The sequence below is a fragment of the Emydura macquarii genome, unplaced genomic scaffold (assembly GCF_026122565.2).
Source record: "Emydura macquarii macquarii isolate MOO-44397 ecotype Brisbane River unplaced genomic scaffold, CSIRO-AGI_Emac_v2 contig_18, whole genome shotgun sequence".
Lineage (NCBI taxonomy): Eukaryota > Metazoa > Chordata > Testudines > Chelidae > Emydura > Emydura macquarii.
This window is the reverse complement of record NW_027130155.1, coordinates 9,333,950-9,349,402: the sequence shown is the minus strand read 5'-3', so window position 1 is coordinate 9,349,402 and position 15,453 is coordinate 9,333,950. Positions and strand designations below refer to the sequence as shown.

General features: G+C 41.7%; 1 protein-coding gene across 4 annotated transcripts in view; it reads left to right on the top strand.

The window, feature by feature from the left end:
• The window catches only part of TRPC1 (transient receptor potential cation channel subfamily C member 1), a 50,693-nt gene that overhangs the window by 26,259 nt on the left and 8,981 nt on the right, over positions 1 to 15,453 (top strand). For 3 of the 4 annotated variants that reach the window (XM_067557097.1, XM_067557340.1, XM_067557264.1), the window contains 2 exons: positions 1,792 to 1,931; positions 8,104 to 8,247. In XM_067557097.1, coding sequence (XP_067413198.1) covers positions 1,792 to 1,931; positions 8,104 to 8,247 — 284 coding nt within the window. The remainder of the gene's footprint in view (positions 1 to 1,791; positions 1,932 to 8,103; positions 8,248 to 15,453) is intronic. The other variant, XM_067557184.1, reaches the window with a different exon arrangement.

Sequence of the window (15,453 nt, the reverse complement as noted above, 5' to 3'; positions counted from 1 at the left end):
TCTTGTCAATTTCACAGCACTCCATGGAGCCATGAAATTGACAAGAATGACAGCCAACAGCCAATGTAAGTAACTTGCAGTGTTCATAGGGACATTGTGCTCTCCTTAATACACTGACATAAGCCCTGCACCTCTTGTGGAGGTGGAGTTATTATGTCAGTGTATTATGGCACTTACATCGGTGGCAGCAACGCTGTAGTGTATACGCTGACATAATTAGGTCAGCATAAGCTGCCTTATGTCAACCTACTGCTATAGTGTAGTCCCAGCTTTTATCTTTTAGGAGTTTGGAGTATTGGTGTACTCTTTACTGAATCAATACTGTGTGATCATAGCAAAAATTCTGTTTTGACTCCAAACTTAAAGTTAAAAGCAAGTTTTGTACACTAGATTAACTTCTCAATATTCTGAGTGCTATTAACCCTCCCTCCCAAAATAATCAATCTAAAACAAAAAAGCAACAAAAACTTTGTATTTCTAGACAAATGATGCACCATTTTTAGGACTTCCTATACTACCTGTTCACACTGTTTAACTTATTTTGGCAACTAGGTCAGTTTTAGTTATACACTGAACAATTTTTGCAATGTACAGGCAAAACACCCCAAAACAAACATCCATAACCAGGAAGAACAGAAATTTACACAGGAGTCTTCTACCTTTTACATCTTCTAACTGTGGCAATATGTGTTTTCTGTTCTGCTTGTCCCTCGTCTTTTATCATTACAACAGATCTCGCTGAACAACAAGGAATGTCATGCAAAAAGTATTTTGGGTTATTTAACTGACTTGCCTTTACTTTTGCTGGACCCATTTTTTAGAAAAATTGCAAAATCCTGCAAGCTGTGTCAAGTCCAACAGTTTTTAGCTGCCAATAATATAAACACTACTTTTCTCCTAATTTTTAATATGGTAGCAATCATCTGAATTATCCAAATAATCAAAAGAATATTAAATAACTGATTATTTGTGGATCTTAAATGTGCAGCTGTATTTCTACAAAAGGTCCTTTCAAATTACGAAATGGAAGGTTGTGATATGAATATTCAGTCACAATTAATTTTATTATTTCAATTGTTCTGAATCAGTGGGAAGAATGGTACAATGGTATAATTTAACACTTAATTGAGATCTTTGATTCATGGGGTGGGGGAAGGTTCTGTGTAAGGACACTAGATCTCTTTGTGCATTTTTATTGTCTAGGCTACATGTATACATTTTGCAGGGTAAAACCAAAGCCCCTTGTTTCTTTTAAGTTACCTTGAATCAAATAGGTAAGAAAAATTTCTGTTGAGTCAATAATCTTATAGGAATTACGATAGTAATTGTAGCAAGAGAAATTCTGTTCTAAGCTCAGTTATTTTCTTGGGTCATTTTCTAACATACACAAAAATATATCTCTAGCACAGTGTGATAAGATACAAATCTTTCTGAAATAAAGCTGACTTTAAAAAAAAAAAAAAAGGCAACCGTAGTGAGGCTTTGGACTATTGTCTGAAACCAAACACTCCTCTTCAGCTGAAGAGTAGACTTTTGGAAGGTAAACATTTATAGTTACTTTATCATTATAAATTATAATTACTTCACTGTTGTATTTTATGATCAAACTCAATACTATTTAGACAGATGTACAAAATTCCTCCTTTCCTTCTTTTCACTAAAACATTTTGAAAAGAAGCAGGTGCTCTTATTTTAGTTAAAAAACAAAACAAAACACCCAGCTGGAATACAGTACAAGTAGCAGAAAGCTTATACAGTGACATCTTTTTGGTTTTTTTTTCTCTCCAACAGGAATGGTGTGGTCAGATGTCAAAAGACTCTGGTATGATGGCCTGGAAGACTTTTTAGAAGAATCTCGTAATCAACTAAGTTTTGTCATGAATTCCCTCTATTTAGCAACCTTTGCTCTCAAAGTAGTTGCACATAACAAGGTGAATATCCACTACTCGGATCTCAAGCCCATCTAGCACTGAGTGGGGAAACAGAATTTTTTTTACCTTGAGTAGGGCTTAAGAAGAGTAACTCTGCAGGTGTAAATACTTAAGACCATAGGCCTGGTCTACACTCCTATCGACTTGCATAGGTTGCCGTACTGCGGCATCTCCACTGCGATGTGTAAACAGGAGCTGCCCTCCAGTCAACACAGCCTTACTCTTTTTGGGGGTGTGGATTAATTGCATCAACCAGAGAGCACTTCCAGGATCGATTGAGTAGGTCTCCACAGCCCACTCAATCGATCCCGCTACATTGATCCCAACAGTGTAGTAGGTATACCCATAGTCTCATCTCAATCTGCACATATTTAAAATTGGTGCAGAGCATAAGCACGTGAGGAGCTAGCAACAGCTTCCACTTGAAATTATAGTTTTGCTAGATGTAAAGCTGTTTTGATGCATTTGCTTAAACTCCAGTAATTGGGTGTGCACTTATGTGCATGCCCCTCTCTGAAACTGACACATCAGCTACCCTGATTCTTCAGCACTTTAGGGAGAACTAGTATTGACCCCCATATTTAGGTTGCTGGATACTTTCCATTACAATGATCCTTACTACTTTTTTTTTGGTAGCTCAAGATGTACTATAATGTCAAAAATTCAGGTTTCAAAACCCAGTGATGAGGCTTGATAAGTTGCTTCAGTTGCAGATGGCAAAACTTGTTTTCACCTTTCCTTTAAAAAAAAAAAAAAATCGGGGAAATTACATGCAAAAAATTACATGTAACGAACCTCATTAAGATTGAAAAATCAAGTATTAAAATGTTAGGAAATGCCAGAGTGTAGGTTGCCACTTGAGCCTTAATTCCTTAATCCACCCTGCATGTGTGTGCATTATGAAATAGTCTTTAGTTACATGGTTACGTACTGTTTTTTCCATGAGATCCCAGTCTCATTTAGTGCCCAGGATAGATGGTGTTCAGGGAGTGAATCAGGATTGTAGTGATTGAGGCTTTTTGAGGGATCCATACCTCATTTGCTCTGTAAATTGGAAGGTATGTGGAGAATGAGGCAACAGATGGCATGAAGAGAAAAGATTGTCTTGTCATTAAGGTGAATGCTACCTAAGAAGACTGAGTTCTATCCTTCTGTCTGCCACAATTGTCTTATTTATTGCTCGACAAGGCATTTAAATCAAATTTCTGGCAGGTGGCCTCTAATGCTATGTTCCTCATTTTCGGTGTGGTAAGCTTGCAACATCTGGGGCCTGGCTTCTAGAAGTGCTGAACATTCATAATTGAAATCAGTGAGAGCTGTGGATGCTCAATCCGCTGGCAGTGAGGTCTGGAGGAACAAGCATAGGGTTGGGATTTATGGGGTCCTGAATTCTAATCTTCGCTCTGCCTCTTCATGGCCTGAGGCAAATCTGTCTTTCTTCATGTGTAAAATGGGGATAATAATGCACTGTTAACTTGCATTGGAAAGAAACTCCCCATAAAAATGTGGAAGGGACCTCAGTAAATCATCTAGTCTAGTCCCCTGGGCTGAGGCAGGACTAAATATTATCTAGACCATCTCTGACAGGTGATTTTTTAAAAACCAATTTTTTAAAACCTCCAATAACAGAGATTCCACAACCTCCCTAACTAATTGTTCCAGTGCTTAACTACTCTTACATTTTAGGAAGTTTTTCCTAATGTCTAACCTTAATTTCCCTTGCTGCAATTTAAGCCCATTGCTTCTTGTCCTGTCCTCGGTTGTTAAGGAGAACAATTTATCAACCTCCTTTTATAACAGGCTTTTACATACTTGAAGACTGTTGTCATATTCCCCTCAATCTTCTCTTACCCATGCTAAACAAACCAATTTTTTCAATCTTTCCTCAAAGGCCATGTTTTCTAGATCTGTAATAATTTTTTTTATTGCTCTTCTCTGGTCTTTCTGCAATTTGTCCACATCTTTCCCAAAGTGTGCTGCCCAGAACTGGACACTGTACTCCAGTTGAGGCCTTATCAGGACTAAGTAGAGTGGAAGAATTACTTCTTGTGTCTTGCTAACAACACTCCTGCCAATACATCCCAGAATTATGTTCCCATTTTTGTCAGCAGTATTACATTGTTGACTCAGATTTAATTTACGATCCACTATAACCCTAGATTCTTTTCTGCAGTACTCCTTCCAAGGCAGTCATTTCCCATTTTGTATTTGTGCAATTGATCATTCCTTTCTAAGTGTAGTGCTTTGCATTTGTCCACATTGAATCTTATCCTATTTCTTTTGGAATGTTTCTGTGGTTTGTCAAGATTGTTTTGAATTCTAATCCTGTCCTCCAAAGCACTTGCAATCCCTCCCAGTGTGGTATCATCTGCAGACTTTATAAATGTACTCTATGCCATTATCCAAATCATTTATGAAGATATTGACTGGGTTTGGTGCCAGGATAGATTCCTGTTTGACCCCACTCGTTCTGCCCTTCCAACTTGACTGTGAACCACTGATGTCTGCTTTCTACCTATGATTTTCCAACCAGTTGTGCACCCACTTTAAAATGTTTGTGAGGCACTTTGTGATGAGAACACATTGAGAAATGAATTCTGTATTCATTGCAGGCTTGAATGGTGTGCAGTAAATAAGGCAGGGGCCACTAATTGAATGATGCAAATAAAAAGTATTGAACAGCTTCCTCATTCCCTGAGCATTGTCTATTCTGGGCACTATATAAGCTGGGATCCTGTGGGAAAAAATAGTATGTTGTCATGTAATTAGATTGTATTCTAATGTACATGCACAAGGAGGCTGAATTTACCTTAATTCTGGCATTTCCTAACTTTTTAGTGTTTGACTTTGCAATTGAAATGTATTAACATAGTATTTTTGTATGAACTGCTATATATATATATATATATTTACACACACATATATGAACCAGTACAGTTTGAGAGCTGCTGATAGAGAACACCTCATCATATATTTAGGACTTTATAAGATAGTTCACATCTCCTTAGCGGCATGGGTAAGCTGACTTCACAAGAGGGCTAATGGACACAACAAGTAGGTTTTACACTAATAGGGGAATGCTCGTCTCTCTGCAGTAACCCAGAGAACTGACCTCGAACTCCACACGCGCCAGTTGCACAGGAGTTTTTACGAGAGCACTGTTTTCAGCCTTGCATCATATGTTCCTTCAGAAAGACTTTCCTTGCCACTTGGCCTCATCCTTCTAATGAAGTGCCATGTAGGATCTTGTGTCAACCCAGCAGGGGACTGAGTTCTTCAGATTATCTAAACCTTTCTCACTTAACCTTGAATGACTGAGTATTATTTAGTATGGGATGATTTTCAAAGAACCCGGTTTTCCTACAGATATGTCAAGGTTTATGTAGAGTTGAGATCGACTAAACATAGAAGCTCTTCGTCTGATTTCCCATGATCATTCTTCTTAAACTATGATCATTCTTCCTAAACCCTACTGGGGAAGAAAAAGCTTATAGGAATGTAAATCCTCATATAATACTTGGTACCTTCATCCTCTTCTGATGAAGAAACAGTAAAGAAACAGACAGTAGTCATTGGTACATTGAGACTATAGTCACAAACAGCTTGGGCCCTTTCTGAGGAGTTGCAAAAAAAAAAAAGTAAAATCTAAGTCAGAGCTAGGTCCTCTGATAAGTAATATGAGAATCAGTTTCTTATTTGCTAAATACAGCAATATTTCTGTAACCTTTTCCTCTGATATTTCAGTCTGTTAATTGTGGGAGGCTTTTCAACAGGAATTCCCATCTAGAAACTACTTGTCCATACAGATTCACCAGTCTTTTCAACCCTTGTTTTCTACAGGGGTGGTTAGTATAAAGCCCAGTGACAACATTGTAACATCAGCTTTAACAATGTTATTATTGATTAGTTGTTTAGAGGATGGAATTGTTTTAGGGAAAGGTCGTGTGGTCTAGTGTTTAGGTCGCTAGCCTGGGACTTGGGAGATCTGGGTTCAGTTCCTGCTGTGCTACAGACTGTCTGTGTGTACTTGGCCAAGTCACTAAGAGTATGTCTACCCTACAGCTTATGTGGACAGAATTTGTCGCTTAAGGGTCTGAATAAACAACTCCCTGAGTGACATACATTACACTGACATAAGCGCTGGTGTGGACAACGTTATGTCAGTGGAAGAGCTTCTGCTGCTCGCAGAGGTAGTTTTATTATGCTGATGGCATAGCGCGTCTTTGCCAGACGATGCAGCTACAGCGCTGTATTTGTATACATGCCCTTAGTTTCTCCATGTCTTGGTTCCTCAACTTTAAAATGGGATAATAGCACTTCTGTACTACAGGGGTGTTGAGGATAAAAATATTAGTTTGAGAGGTGCTCAGATACTAATGCCCTATTACAAGGCAGTACCTTAGATAGACATAATGGAAAAGGGAAGTTTGAGTGAAGCCCATGAGGCTCTCAAATGAGAATTGCTACAGAGAAAGAAATGCAGAGGGAACACAGGAGAGTGAGACAAAGACAGAAAAGAAAGGAAACTAAAAGGATGAAGCAGAAGGCTGGGAAGCAAAAGGCAGAGATAGCGATGTTCTTAAAATTGACACACTGTCCCATGGAGTGCTGAAGGTGACAATCAGATACTGAACAAATAATAAACAGTTCAGTTACTACACTAAAGTCTTATTCTACCCTTGAATTTTCTGGAAATATTTTATTGGGAATTTTGCTGTGGATTGAGCGGAATAGTTAATCCTAAAGTTATACCCCTGGCCAATGGACAGTAATTAAAAGTGAAATTCAGATCTCTCCACTGGATGAGCTTGTTCTGTCATGTATAAGATAATTTGGGCTGTTCTTTTTTGCTTAGTTTCAAAGAATCAGTGACCTTAGTTTTGTTTCTCCTGGTTATTTCCTCAGTTAGAAATGGTGAACTAGGTAACAAAGTTACCGAACAACCATTTATTCAATTCTCTCAGTTAAATAGTTCAGAAACTGGCACCAGAAATTCTATTTTTTGAGATGTAGCAGTATTCTGCATTATCATCCTTTTTTACTAAAACCTAAACCTCTCACAAAACTCTTCGTTGCTTTTGAGGTCCTTAGTGTGATTTTTTTTTTTTTTTTTTTTTTTTTTTTTTAAAGTATTATCTAGGAAGATCATGGGTTTGGAAATAAATCTATGTGCTGTTACCTCTGGGTTGGCTGTCATAAAAGAAACCTTCCAGATAAATCAAATTGGCCATTAGACAGACTTGCTTCTCTTCTGGCAAAATTCCTCCACGAGACATAAAAGCTCATTCAATTAGAGCACTCTCCACATCTTGGACAGAAAGAAACTGAGCATAAAGAAATCTGCAGGGCATCTGTTTGATCACTGGTGCATTCCTTCATCTTTCAGTATAAGGAATCCTGGGCTGGATTGCTATCATTTGGGCTAGACATGCTTCTATCTGCAGATGAAGCTTTCTGCCATACCACAATCTTATGGCCTGCCATTAAATAATAAAGGCCAAAATTATTTGTTCCCCTTTCTTTGGATCTTTTTCTTACTGCTTATGATTTCTCAAGTGTGACTTCTGGAGGCTGGCAGATACCAGATGTGTGAAGGGTAGAAGGGTAGAAGTGTATGTAGACATCCATCATTCTGGAGGAACCCCCTTATCCTTAAGTCCCTCTCCCCTTACAGAATTGGTTTAAACCTGCAAGTCTATCATCATTACATAAGCTGGTTGGTTGGTTCTGTGTTTCACAGTAATTTTTTTTTTTTTACTTTTATTATCGTTATTTGTATTACAGTAGTGCTTATACCTGGGACAAGTGTGGTAGGTGCTGTTCATGCACGTAGTGAGGCTCCCTATTTCAAAGAGTTTACCATCTAAATAGACAAGACAGAGTAGGAGGGAAAACAGGCACCAAGACATGAAGTGACGTGCCTAAGGTCACACCATATAGGTAAGTGGCAGAGCCTTGGATCGAACTGAAGTCACCTTACTCCCAGTTCAGTGCCCGAACTACTAACCACGCTGGCTTTTATGTATATAAAGTCTTGTTTTAGCTACATAGAATACATTATCTGAAGGCAAACTCATTGTTTATTGTAGAATACCTGTGAATTACACTTGTGATAGATCCTGGATGTTTTTAATAATGTAAGTAAGTTTAACTTTTTCTTTTGAAACTCTAGTTCCATGATTTTGCTGATAGGAAGGACTGGGATGCATTCCATCCTACCCTGGTGGCAGAAGGTCTCTTTGCTTTTGCTAATGTTCTTAGTTATCTTCGACTCTTTTTCATGTATACAACCAGCTCTATCCTAGGACCACTTCAGGTAAATAATATTGCTGCCAGAGAAAATGCTAGACTTGATCTTGTGTATATGCATTGTGATGTAGTCTTGAATTGCACGATCATATACTATTTTTTCCATAGGTACCTACCTCTTTCAGGATACAGGATGGACACGAGGTGGGGTGAGGGGCAAAATTAAGATTGAGTGAGCAATTATAAATATCTCATTTCCTAACTTTAGAGTGCTTGTCTTTGCAATCTAACATTCTTTCAACAGATTTATTTTGGCTACGTAATAATATACAGCCCCTGAATTGTGCTCTGAAAAGGAAAAGTAATAGAAATGTCACATGTTGTATTTTAAAAAAAATTCAAGGTAGAAGTTATTCAGGAAAGAATATTTGTGTGTTTTGTAGCTGATTAATGTTAACATTCTCATTGGCAATGCCTCTTTCTATTGTCTTCCCAAACATCTGTGTCTTTCTAGCTATGGTTCTGTATCTCAGTCACTTTGCCACTTGTTTCTTTTTAGTTGTTTGTTTCTGAAAAAAGCATTTGCATACTTTCAGGCAGCTACGTAACATATTGATGTTAAAGTAAGTGTTATGTTTATAGTAAAATACATTGAACATTAAAGTCTCTCTTATATTTTAAAGAGGTTTGCTGTTTAACATACCTGTTTGTTTATGTACTGCATCTTATATATTTTTTATTAGGCAGCTATGTAGTGAAGTCAAAATTCCAAGTAAATAAAAATAGTCAACAGTCACCCCATTCAGTTACACACTGAATCTTATGTTGTTACTGTTGACCAGTACAACTTGAGCAACAACTCTTACAGTATTTTCTGAAAGTAGGTCACAAGTTCAAATGGTAGTAATTAAACATGGTGTGGCACCCCAACAGTGAAAATGAAGGGAAGCTACTGTGTTCTCTTGGTTGTTAAAAATATCTCTAAGTACTGAAATGTTTTACATGTTGGCCTGTAAAACCTATTTTAAGAAAAAAATCAATTATAAGTTTATTAATACTAGATATATTAAACATAGCTTTCTACAAAATTTGGTTTTGTATGCTAACATTTTCAGCTTTCAAGTGTCTGCAAATTATAAACACTTGGAAAGATATAGAGCAAGAGTAACAGATATCTGGTGTGTGTACTGGCTGCCTGGTCCACTGTGCTCTGAAGAAAGTGCCTTTTTAAACTTCCCCACAGCTTTCTTCTTTTGGGGGCAAGATTTTATTTTGCTGGGTTTTATAACTTATGTTGAAAGGATGGAAATTATGACATTAAGAAAATATGATGATGAACACAGACTTAGGTCCTAAATCTGACAGCTCATACTCTCTGGCCTGGTCTACATTGCCAGCAAAATTTGGCAGCAGTCAACGGGAGTTATGCAAGCTACGCAGAGTAGCTTACTTAACTCCCATCAACTTTGTAACTTCCCTTTCATGCGCCGTCTCCATTGCATTGCACCGACGGGAAATGCATTTCCCTCGACACAGTGCTATGCTTTTTGGGGAGATGGTTTTATTAGATCGACTTCCGGATTGATTGATCGTGTCTTCACTGCCGCTCAGTCGAACCGGAAAAATCGATCTGAATGCAGCGAATTTGCCGCCGTCAGTGTGTACATACCCTCTGTCCTCGGCCTGATCTACACTAGAGAGTTTTGTCAGAAAAAGTCAGCTTTTGTCAACAAAAGAGTGCTGGTGTACACACTGCAATCACACCCCCACTGACAAAACTGCCCTGTTTTTTCAAAAAAATAAAATCACCTCGACGAGAGGTATAGGGCTTTTGTTGGCATAGCTAGGGTGATGCAGTGTCACTGTAGACACTGCGTCCTCTTACTGTGGTGGAGGGACTGTCCTTGACACTGCTGAAGTGGTTAAATTGACAAGAAAGCCTGGGCGGCTGGTTCCTGCTCCTGGCAGGAAGCTGGGCGAGAAACCCTGGCTGCTGCAAGCCCGGGATGGCTGGTTCCTAGCTCCTGGCTGCGAGATGGGACTAAGCAAGCCGTGGATTGTTGCAAACCTGGCTCCCAGCTGAGAACCAGGGAGAGGAGAAGACCTCACGTGGCTGGAGCCTGCTCCTGGCTGCGAGCTAGGGAGTAGGGGGGCCAACCCACAGGGAGCCCGGGAGCCTATAAATGGGTCTCTCAGTTCCCCACCCTGCCCCTTAGGTTGGTGGAAGTGCTCCTGGTGAGGACGCTGTCACCGATGTAATTATAAGATATTTTGATTTATTTTTCTAGTGTAGACAAGGCCCTAGATCACAGCGTGGTGCAGAGATCCCTTCCTTTTCATATAGTCCAAAGATACAGACACCATTTAAAATAACAGTTAATCCTAATCTCTCCCTCCCTCTCTGTCAATCATATGCCCCCAAAACAAGAAAGCTGAATGATAGTAAAACTAAAATCACTTTCTTTAGAGCACAGTAGACCCACAGTACAGCACAATGATGGTCCTTATGTCTGTCTGCCTTTCTGCGGTGTTGTAGCTATTTTGGTCCCAGGATATTAGAGAGACAGGGTGGGTGAAGTGATATATCTTTTATTGGACCAATTTCTGTTGGTGAGAGAGAGAAGCTTTTATGCTACACAGAGGTCTTCTTCAGATCTGGGAAAGTTACTCCATGTCACAGCTAAATACAAGCAGATTGTTTAGCTTAAGTAGTTAACACACATTCCGAGGGATCATTAAAGGTGAAATGGACCGTTAACACCCCTTCAGTCATAGGACAAAAAGGGGAGTTAGTAGGTTACAGATGGTTATAATAAAGACATTGGAATTATTGCTTATTAAAACCATTAATTGTAGTGTCTAACAGAGTTATGAATTTAAGGTCCTAGGCTTGTCTTTTGAAGATTTTGTGCAGGTTTCTTTTGAGGACGAAGACTGAGAGGCCAGATATGGTGACCTCTTTTGTGAAAAGTGTTCACCCATGGATGATGTGTTGTTTTCGTCTTTTATCATTTTTCTGTGAGAGTTCATTTGAGAGTGTAAGGATTATCTGATTTCACCCCCACAGCTGCTGTTGGAGCACTTAGTGCACTGAATGAAGTACACCTCATGTTGTGATAGGCACGTGTAGGACCCATGGTTCTTGAAAGGTGTGTGGTGGAGCATGGGTTCTCAGCCTGTTTCTTTGTGGCCATTCCAACATGCTGTAAAATCTCTAGGACCTGGGTGGGGAGGAGGGGATCTGGTTGCCAGGCAGGGGGCCCTAAGTCATAGACATAGTTTGACTTCTATTTGGAGGGGGCAGGGCCTGGCAGAACATGGGCCAGTTCCACACAGCAGGACCCAGGGAGGGAGCACCACCTCCACCCTCTGACTCACCTTAGCAGGCCATCCAGCCTGTCTGAGATGGGGAGCACAACAAAAATTATAACTCAAAGCAGGGGGCTTATCTCAGAAAGTGAAAACTACTCAGGGTGCAGGCAGGTGATAGCTAGGGGCTGGGAGGGGGAGGTAGTCCCCCTTGCGGTCGCTGCCCCCAAGGGCTCTGCCAGCCCACGAGCCAGGTCCCCCCTCCTGGGCAGCTCCTACCAGCTGTGTTCAGCCTCAGCCCGGTGTGTGGTATGGCTGCCTGCTCCATGGCCAGAGCAGCAGCCACCCCGCACTACCTGGCTCCAACTTCCTGCCTCTGACCTGGCCAGGGGGCAGGGCCTCGTGTGGGAAAAGGAGGAGCAGGGGACGTGTGTGCGAGGGGGAGGACGGGGAACTGCCCCACTTTGGTTAAAGTACTGCAACTGAGGGGGAAGTGTCTCCCTGTGTTTCCCCCAACTCCACCCATGGGCTCGGGGTTTCTGCTCTGCAGGGCACTGGGACCCACAAATCCCCTGAAACATGCTACAGACCACTGTTGTGGAGGGTATTGATCATTGCTAAGGATAAGATGATGTCATGGAGGTCATAGAAGTCATAGAATCTGAGACTTCCTGCGACTTCCATGACTTTTTCTGCTTCAGCTAGGGTTGGGGGAGTGGCAAGAACTGTTAGCCAGTGGGAGGCCCGGCGGCTCCCTGTGCCCGTGGGTGGGGGAAAGGAGGGACCCAGAGCTCCAAGCTACAGCAAACAGCGGGGGAACCCTGGAGTTTCCAGCTGCTGCCTGTGGCCTCTGTAGCTCCCAGGAGCTACGGGCAGCTGGTGGGGACCTGGGGTTCCCAGGCACCGTGGGAGATAGGATGGTCCCTGGAGCTCAGTGCTGCCGCAGGCGGCTAAGAACCCCCAGAACTCTAATCCACTGCTGTGGGTGGTGGGAGCCACAGGCTCCATAGGGCTGTGGGGGCCCGCAGACCCAGAGCTTCCAGCTCTGGCCCCCAGCCTCTGCAGGCAGCAGGAGGGACCCTTCCCCACTCTGCTCATCCCCCACTCCCAGTCAGCCCCATTTTGTCATAGATAGTTTTTTTTAGTAAAAGTTAGGAAGAGGTCACTGCTTCCATGAATTTTTGTTTATTGCCCGTGACCTCTCCCTGATTTTTACTAAAAATAATCATGACAAAATCTTAACCTTAATCGTTTGTAGCAATCATTGTCCGCAGATTTTGCATTTGTTATGGCAGGGTGTGGTGCCTCCTTGAGTTGGTGGATCCCGGTCTGGAGCTTGCTTCTGTTGATGAGGCTGGGGGGTTGTTTGAAGGCAAGAAGAGGCTCACAAATGATTTCTTTCAGTATTTCTTTCAGTGCTCATAACTGAGTATGGGTTGTAATTGTTTAATGATGCCCCATATGAGTTCCAGTGCGGGATGGTAGGTGACAATTAGGGGTGTGCAGTCAGACTGGGTTTTATTTCTGGAAGAAGGTTCTGTCAGGGTATTTGGGTAGATCATTCCATGATGCAGTCTGCTTCTCTGGTGGAATGTCCTTGTTTGGTGAAGGCGGTTTGAAGTGTGTTAAATGTTGTATCCCTGACTTTCTCCTTGGGGCATATTCTGTGGTATCTGAGCACCTGGCTGTAGGTAACAGATTTCTTGGTGTGTTTGGAGTGGTTACTGGATCTGTGAAGGTAAGTGTGGTGATTCATGGGTTTCTTATATATAGTTGTCTGTGGGATTCTACTGTTGCAGCTGATTGTGGTGTCTAGGAAGTTTGATGCTGGTGCCGGGCTGTTTTAGAGAGTTTAATGGACGGGTGGTGCTTGTTGAGGTCCTGGAGGAGTTTAGGTTGTTTGTCCAAGGAATGAAAATATCATCAATGTGTCTCTGGTATATCATTGGTTTCATGGTGCAGTTGTCCAGAAATTCTTCCTTAAGGTAGCCGATGAAGAGGTTGGCATATGGGGGGAGGGAGCCATCATAGTACTCATGGCTGTTCCCATGGTTTGAATAAAGTGTTCAATGTAAAATTGTTATGGGTGAGGATGAAATGGATAAGTTTAGCAATGAGTTTGTGGTGGATATCTGAGTGTTGTCTGTTGTCTGTGGATATATATGGCGGTCAGGATGTGGGAAACAACTTATACTGTATTTTTGTTTAAATGTCACACATTTTATATAGACTGAATAATATGTTTATGCTTTATCTATACTGGAAAAATGTACCAATTTAACTTGTTTATTTAAACTATTGCAGACTTTTATCTTAAGTGCACTTAAATTGGCAACTTAGAGACATAAATCTACATTAGTTGTATGTTTGGGTTTTTTATGGAGTAAGTAGTGTAGTCCACAAATGGGTACAGGTATGGTACTTTGTGGTCAGCACTGAATTATGCTACCAACAGTTTTGGTGGTTTCAGTAGGTGCTCCACCTACTTCTAAAAGGAAGTTGATAAATTGGGGTTGGCATTATTGTTCATATGCAGCGCACTCTGATGTTTTGTTGCTTATTTGCATTTAATTGTCCTCTGCATTAAATCAGTGCAGGGTCTTTAAGTAAGTTAGTGATTTACAGTTTATTGAAAGGCAGTAACTTGCTTGTTGATATTTGAAAATTTTTCTTAAAGATTTTATTTTGCTTTTTTTACAACAACTTCAGTTGTTTTTCAGAAATCAACTTAGCTAGTTTAGTTAAACCACTCGTTCTTCTTTGAGTGCTTGCTCATGTCAGTTCCAAGTAGGTGTGTGTGTGTGTGTGTGTGTGCACCGTGTGCACAGTCGTCGGAAGGTCTTTCTCCTAGCAGTACCTGTTCGGTTGGTGCAGGCACCCCTTGAAGTCATACCTCCATGGTGCTGAATATAGGGGCCTGCAGACCTGCCACCTCTTCAGTTCCTTCTTATTGCTGGCGACAGTCGTTGGAGCTTCTGTCTTCTCTTGCTTCTGCAAGCGTTTTCCCCAGTGGTCTTCTACTGTGGTTCCTGTAAATAGAGTAGAATTAGTTGTTAGTTAGTTAGCTAAAGTTTTCTTTGAGGGTTCCCCCCCACTATGTTTCTCTGCGGGAACCGGGGCATGCCTCGGTCCCAAGGATTCAGACCATGTGGGAACTGCTATAAACCTATGCCCAAGGGCAACCCCTACAAATCCTGCCTGAAGTACCTGGGTGAATTCCACCAGACTGATTTACTGTAAGATTTTCAGGGGATTCTGTCCTAGCACTAAGAAGGAGAGGAACATTAGACTTCAAACATCTCATGGAGGCAGCTCTCCGTCCCCAACTGGCCCCAGGCCACTTGACCCGGCACCCAGTACCTCAATGCAGTGTGTACCAACCTCTATTAGAGAATCTACAGCGCCGAAGAAGGACTCAGCACCAAGAGAATCCCAGTGGCAGCATTCCGTGGCACCAAAGATGAACTGGCACCGTTCTCACTCTCCGGTGGCTCACAGGAGGCTCAAAAAGACTGATAGAGGGTGTTGGTCCACAGTGAAGGCAGCTGCAAAGGGCAGCAATAAAAGTATGTGTCCTGGACCGGGGTACCCAGCACTTACCCCACTGGAGGCAGCACCGTTGACTTTGAATCCATGGAGGGTTCCATCAAGTCCCGTGTCAGTGGACTCACCCATAGGGGAGAGTCAGGTGGAAGAGTTGGACCTCCCTTCCACCCCCGACACTTTTGAGGCGGCTAGGGACCTAATTGCCATGATGGCACAGCAGTCTCCACCCAGAATGGAGAGGGTGCTGTAATCAAGACCTCTGGCACCGCAGCAAAGTGCGGTGCCATCTAGAGGCAAACCTGCCATGATGCAGCACTGGTCACAACCCTGGAAAGCAGTGCCAAGAAGGTGATCTCACTTGGCATCACTGTGGTCCCCATGCTCAGTGTCATTGGACTCAGAGGTGGAGTCATACACC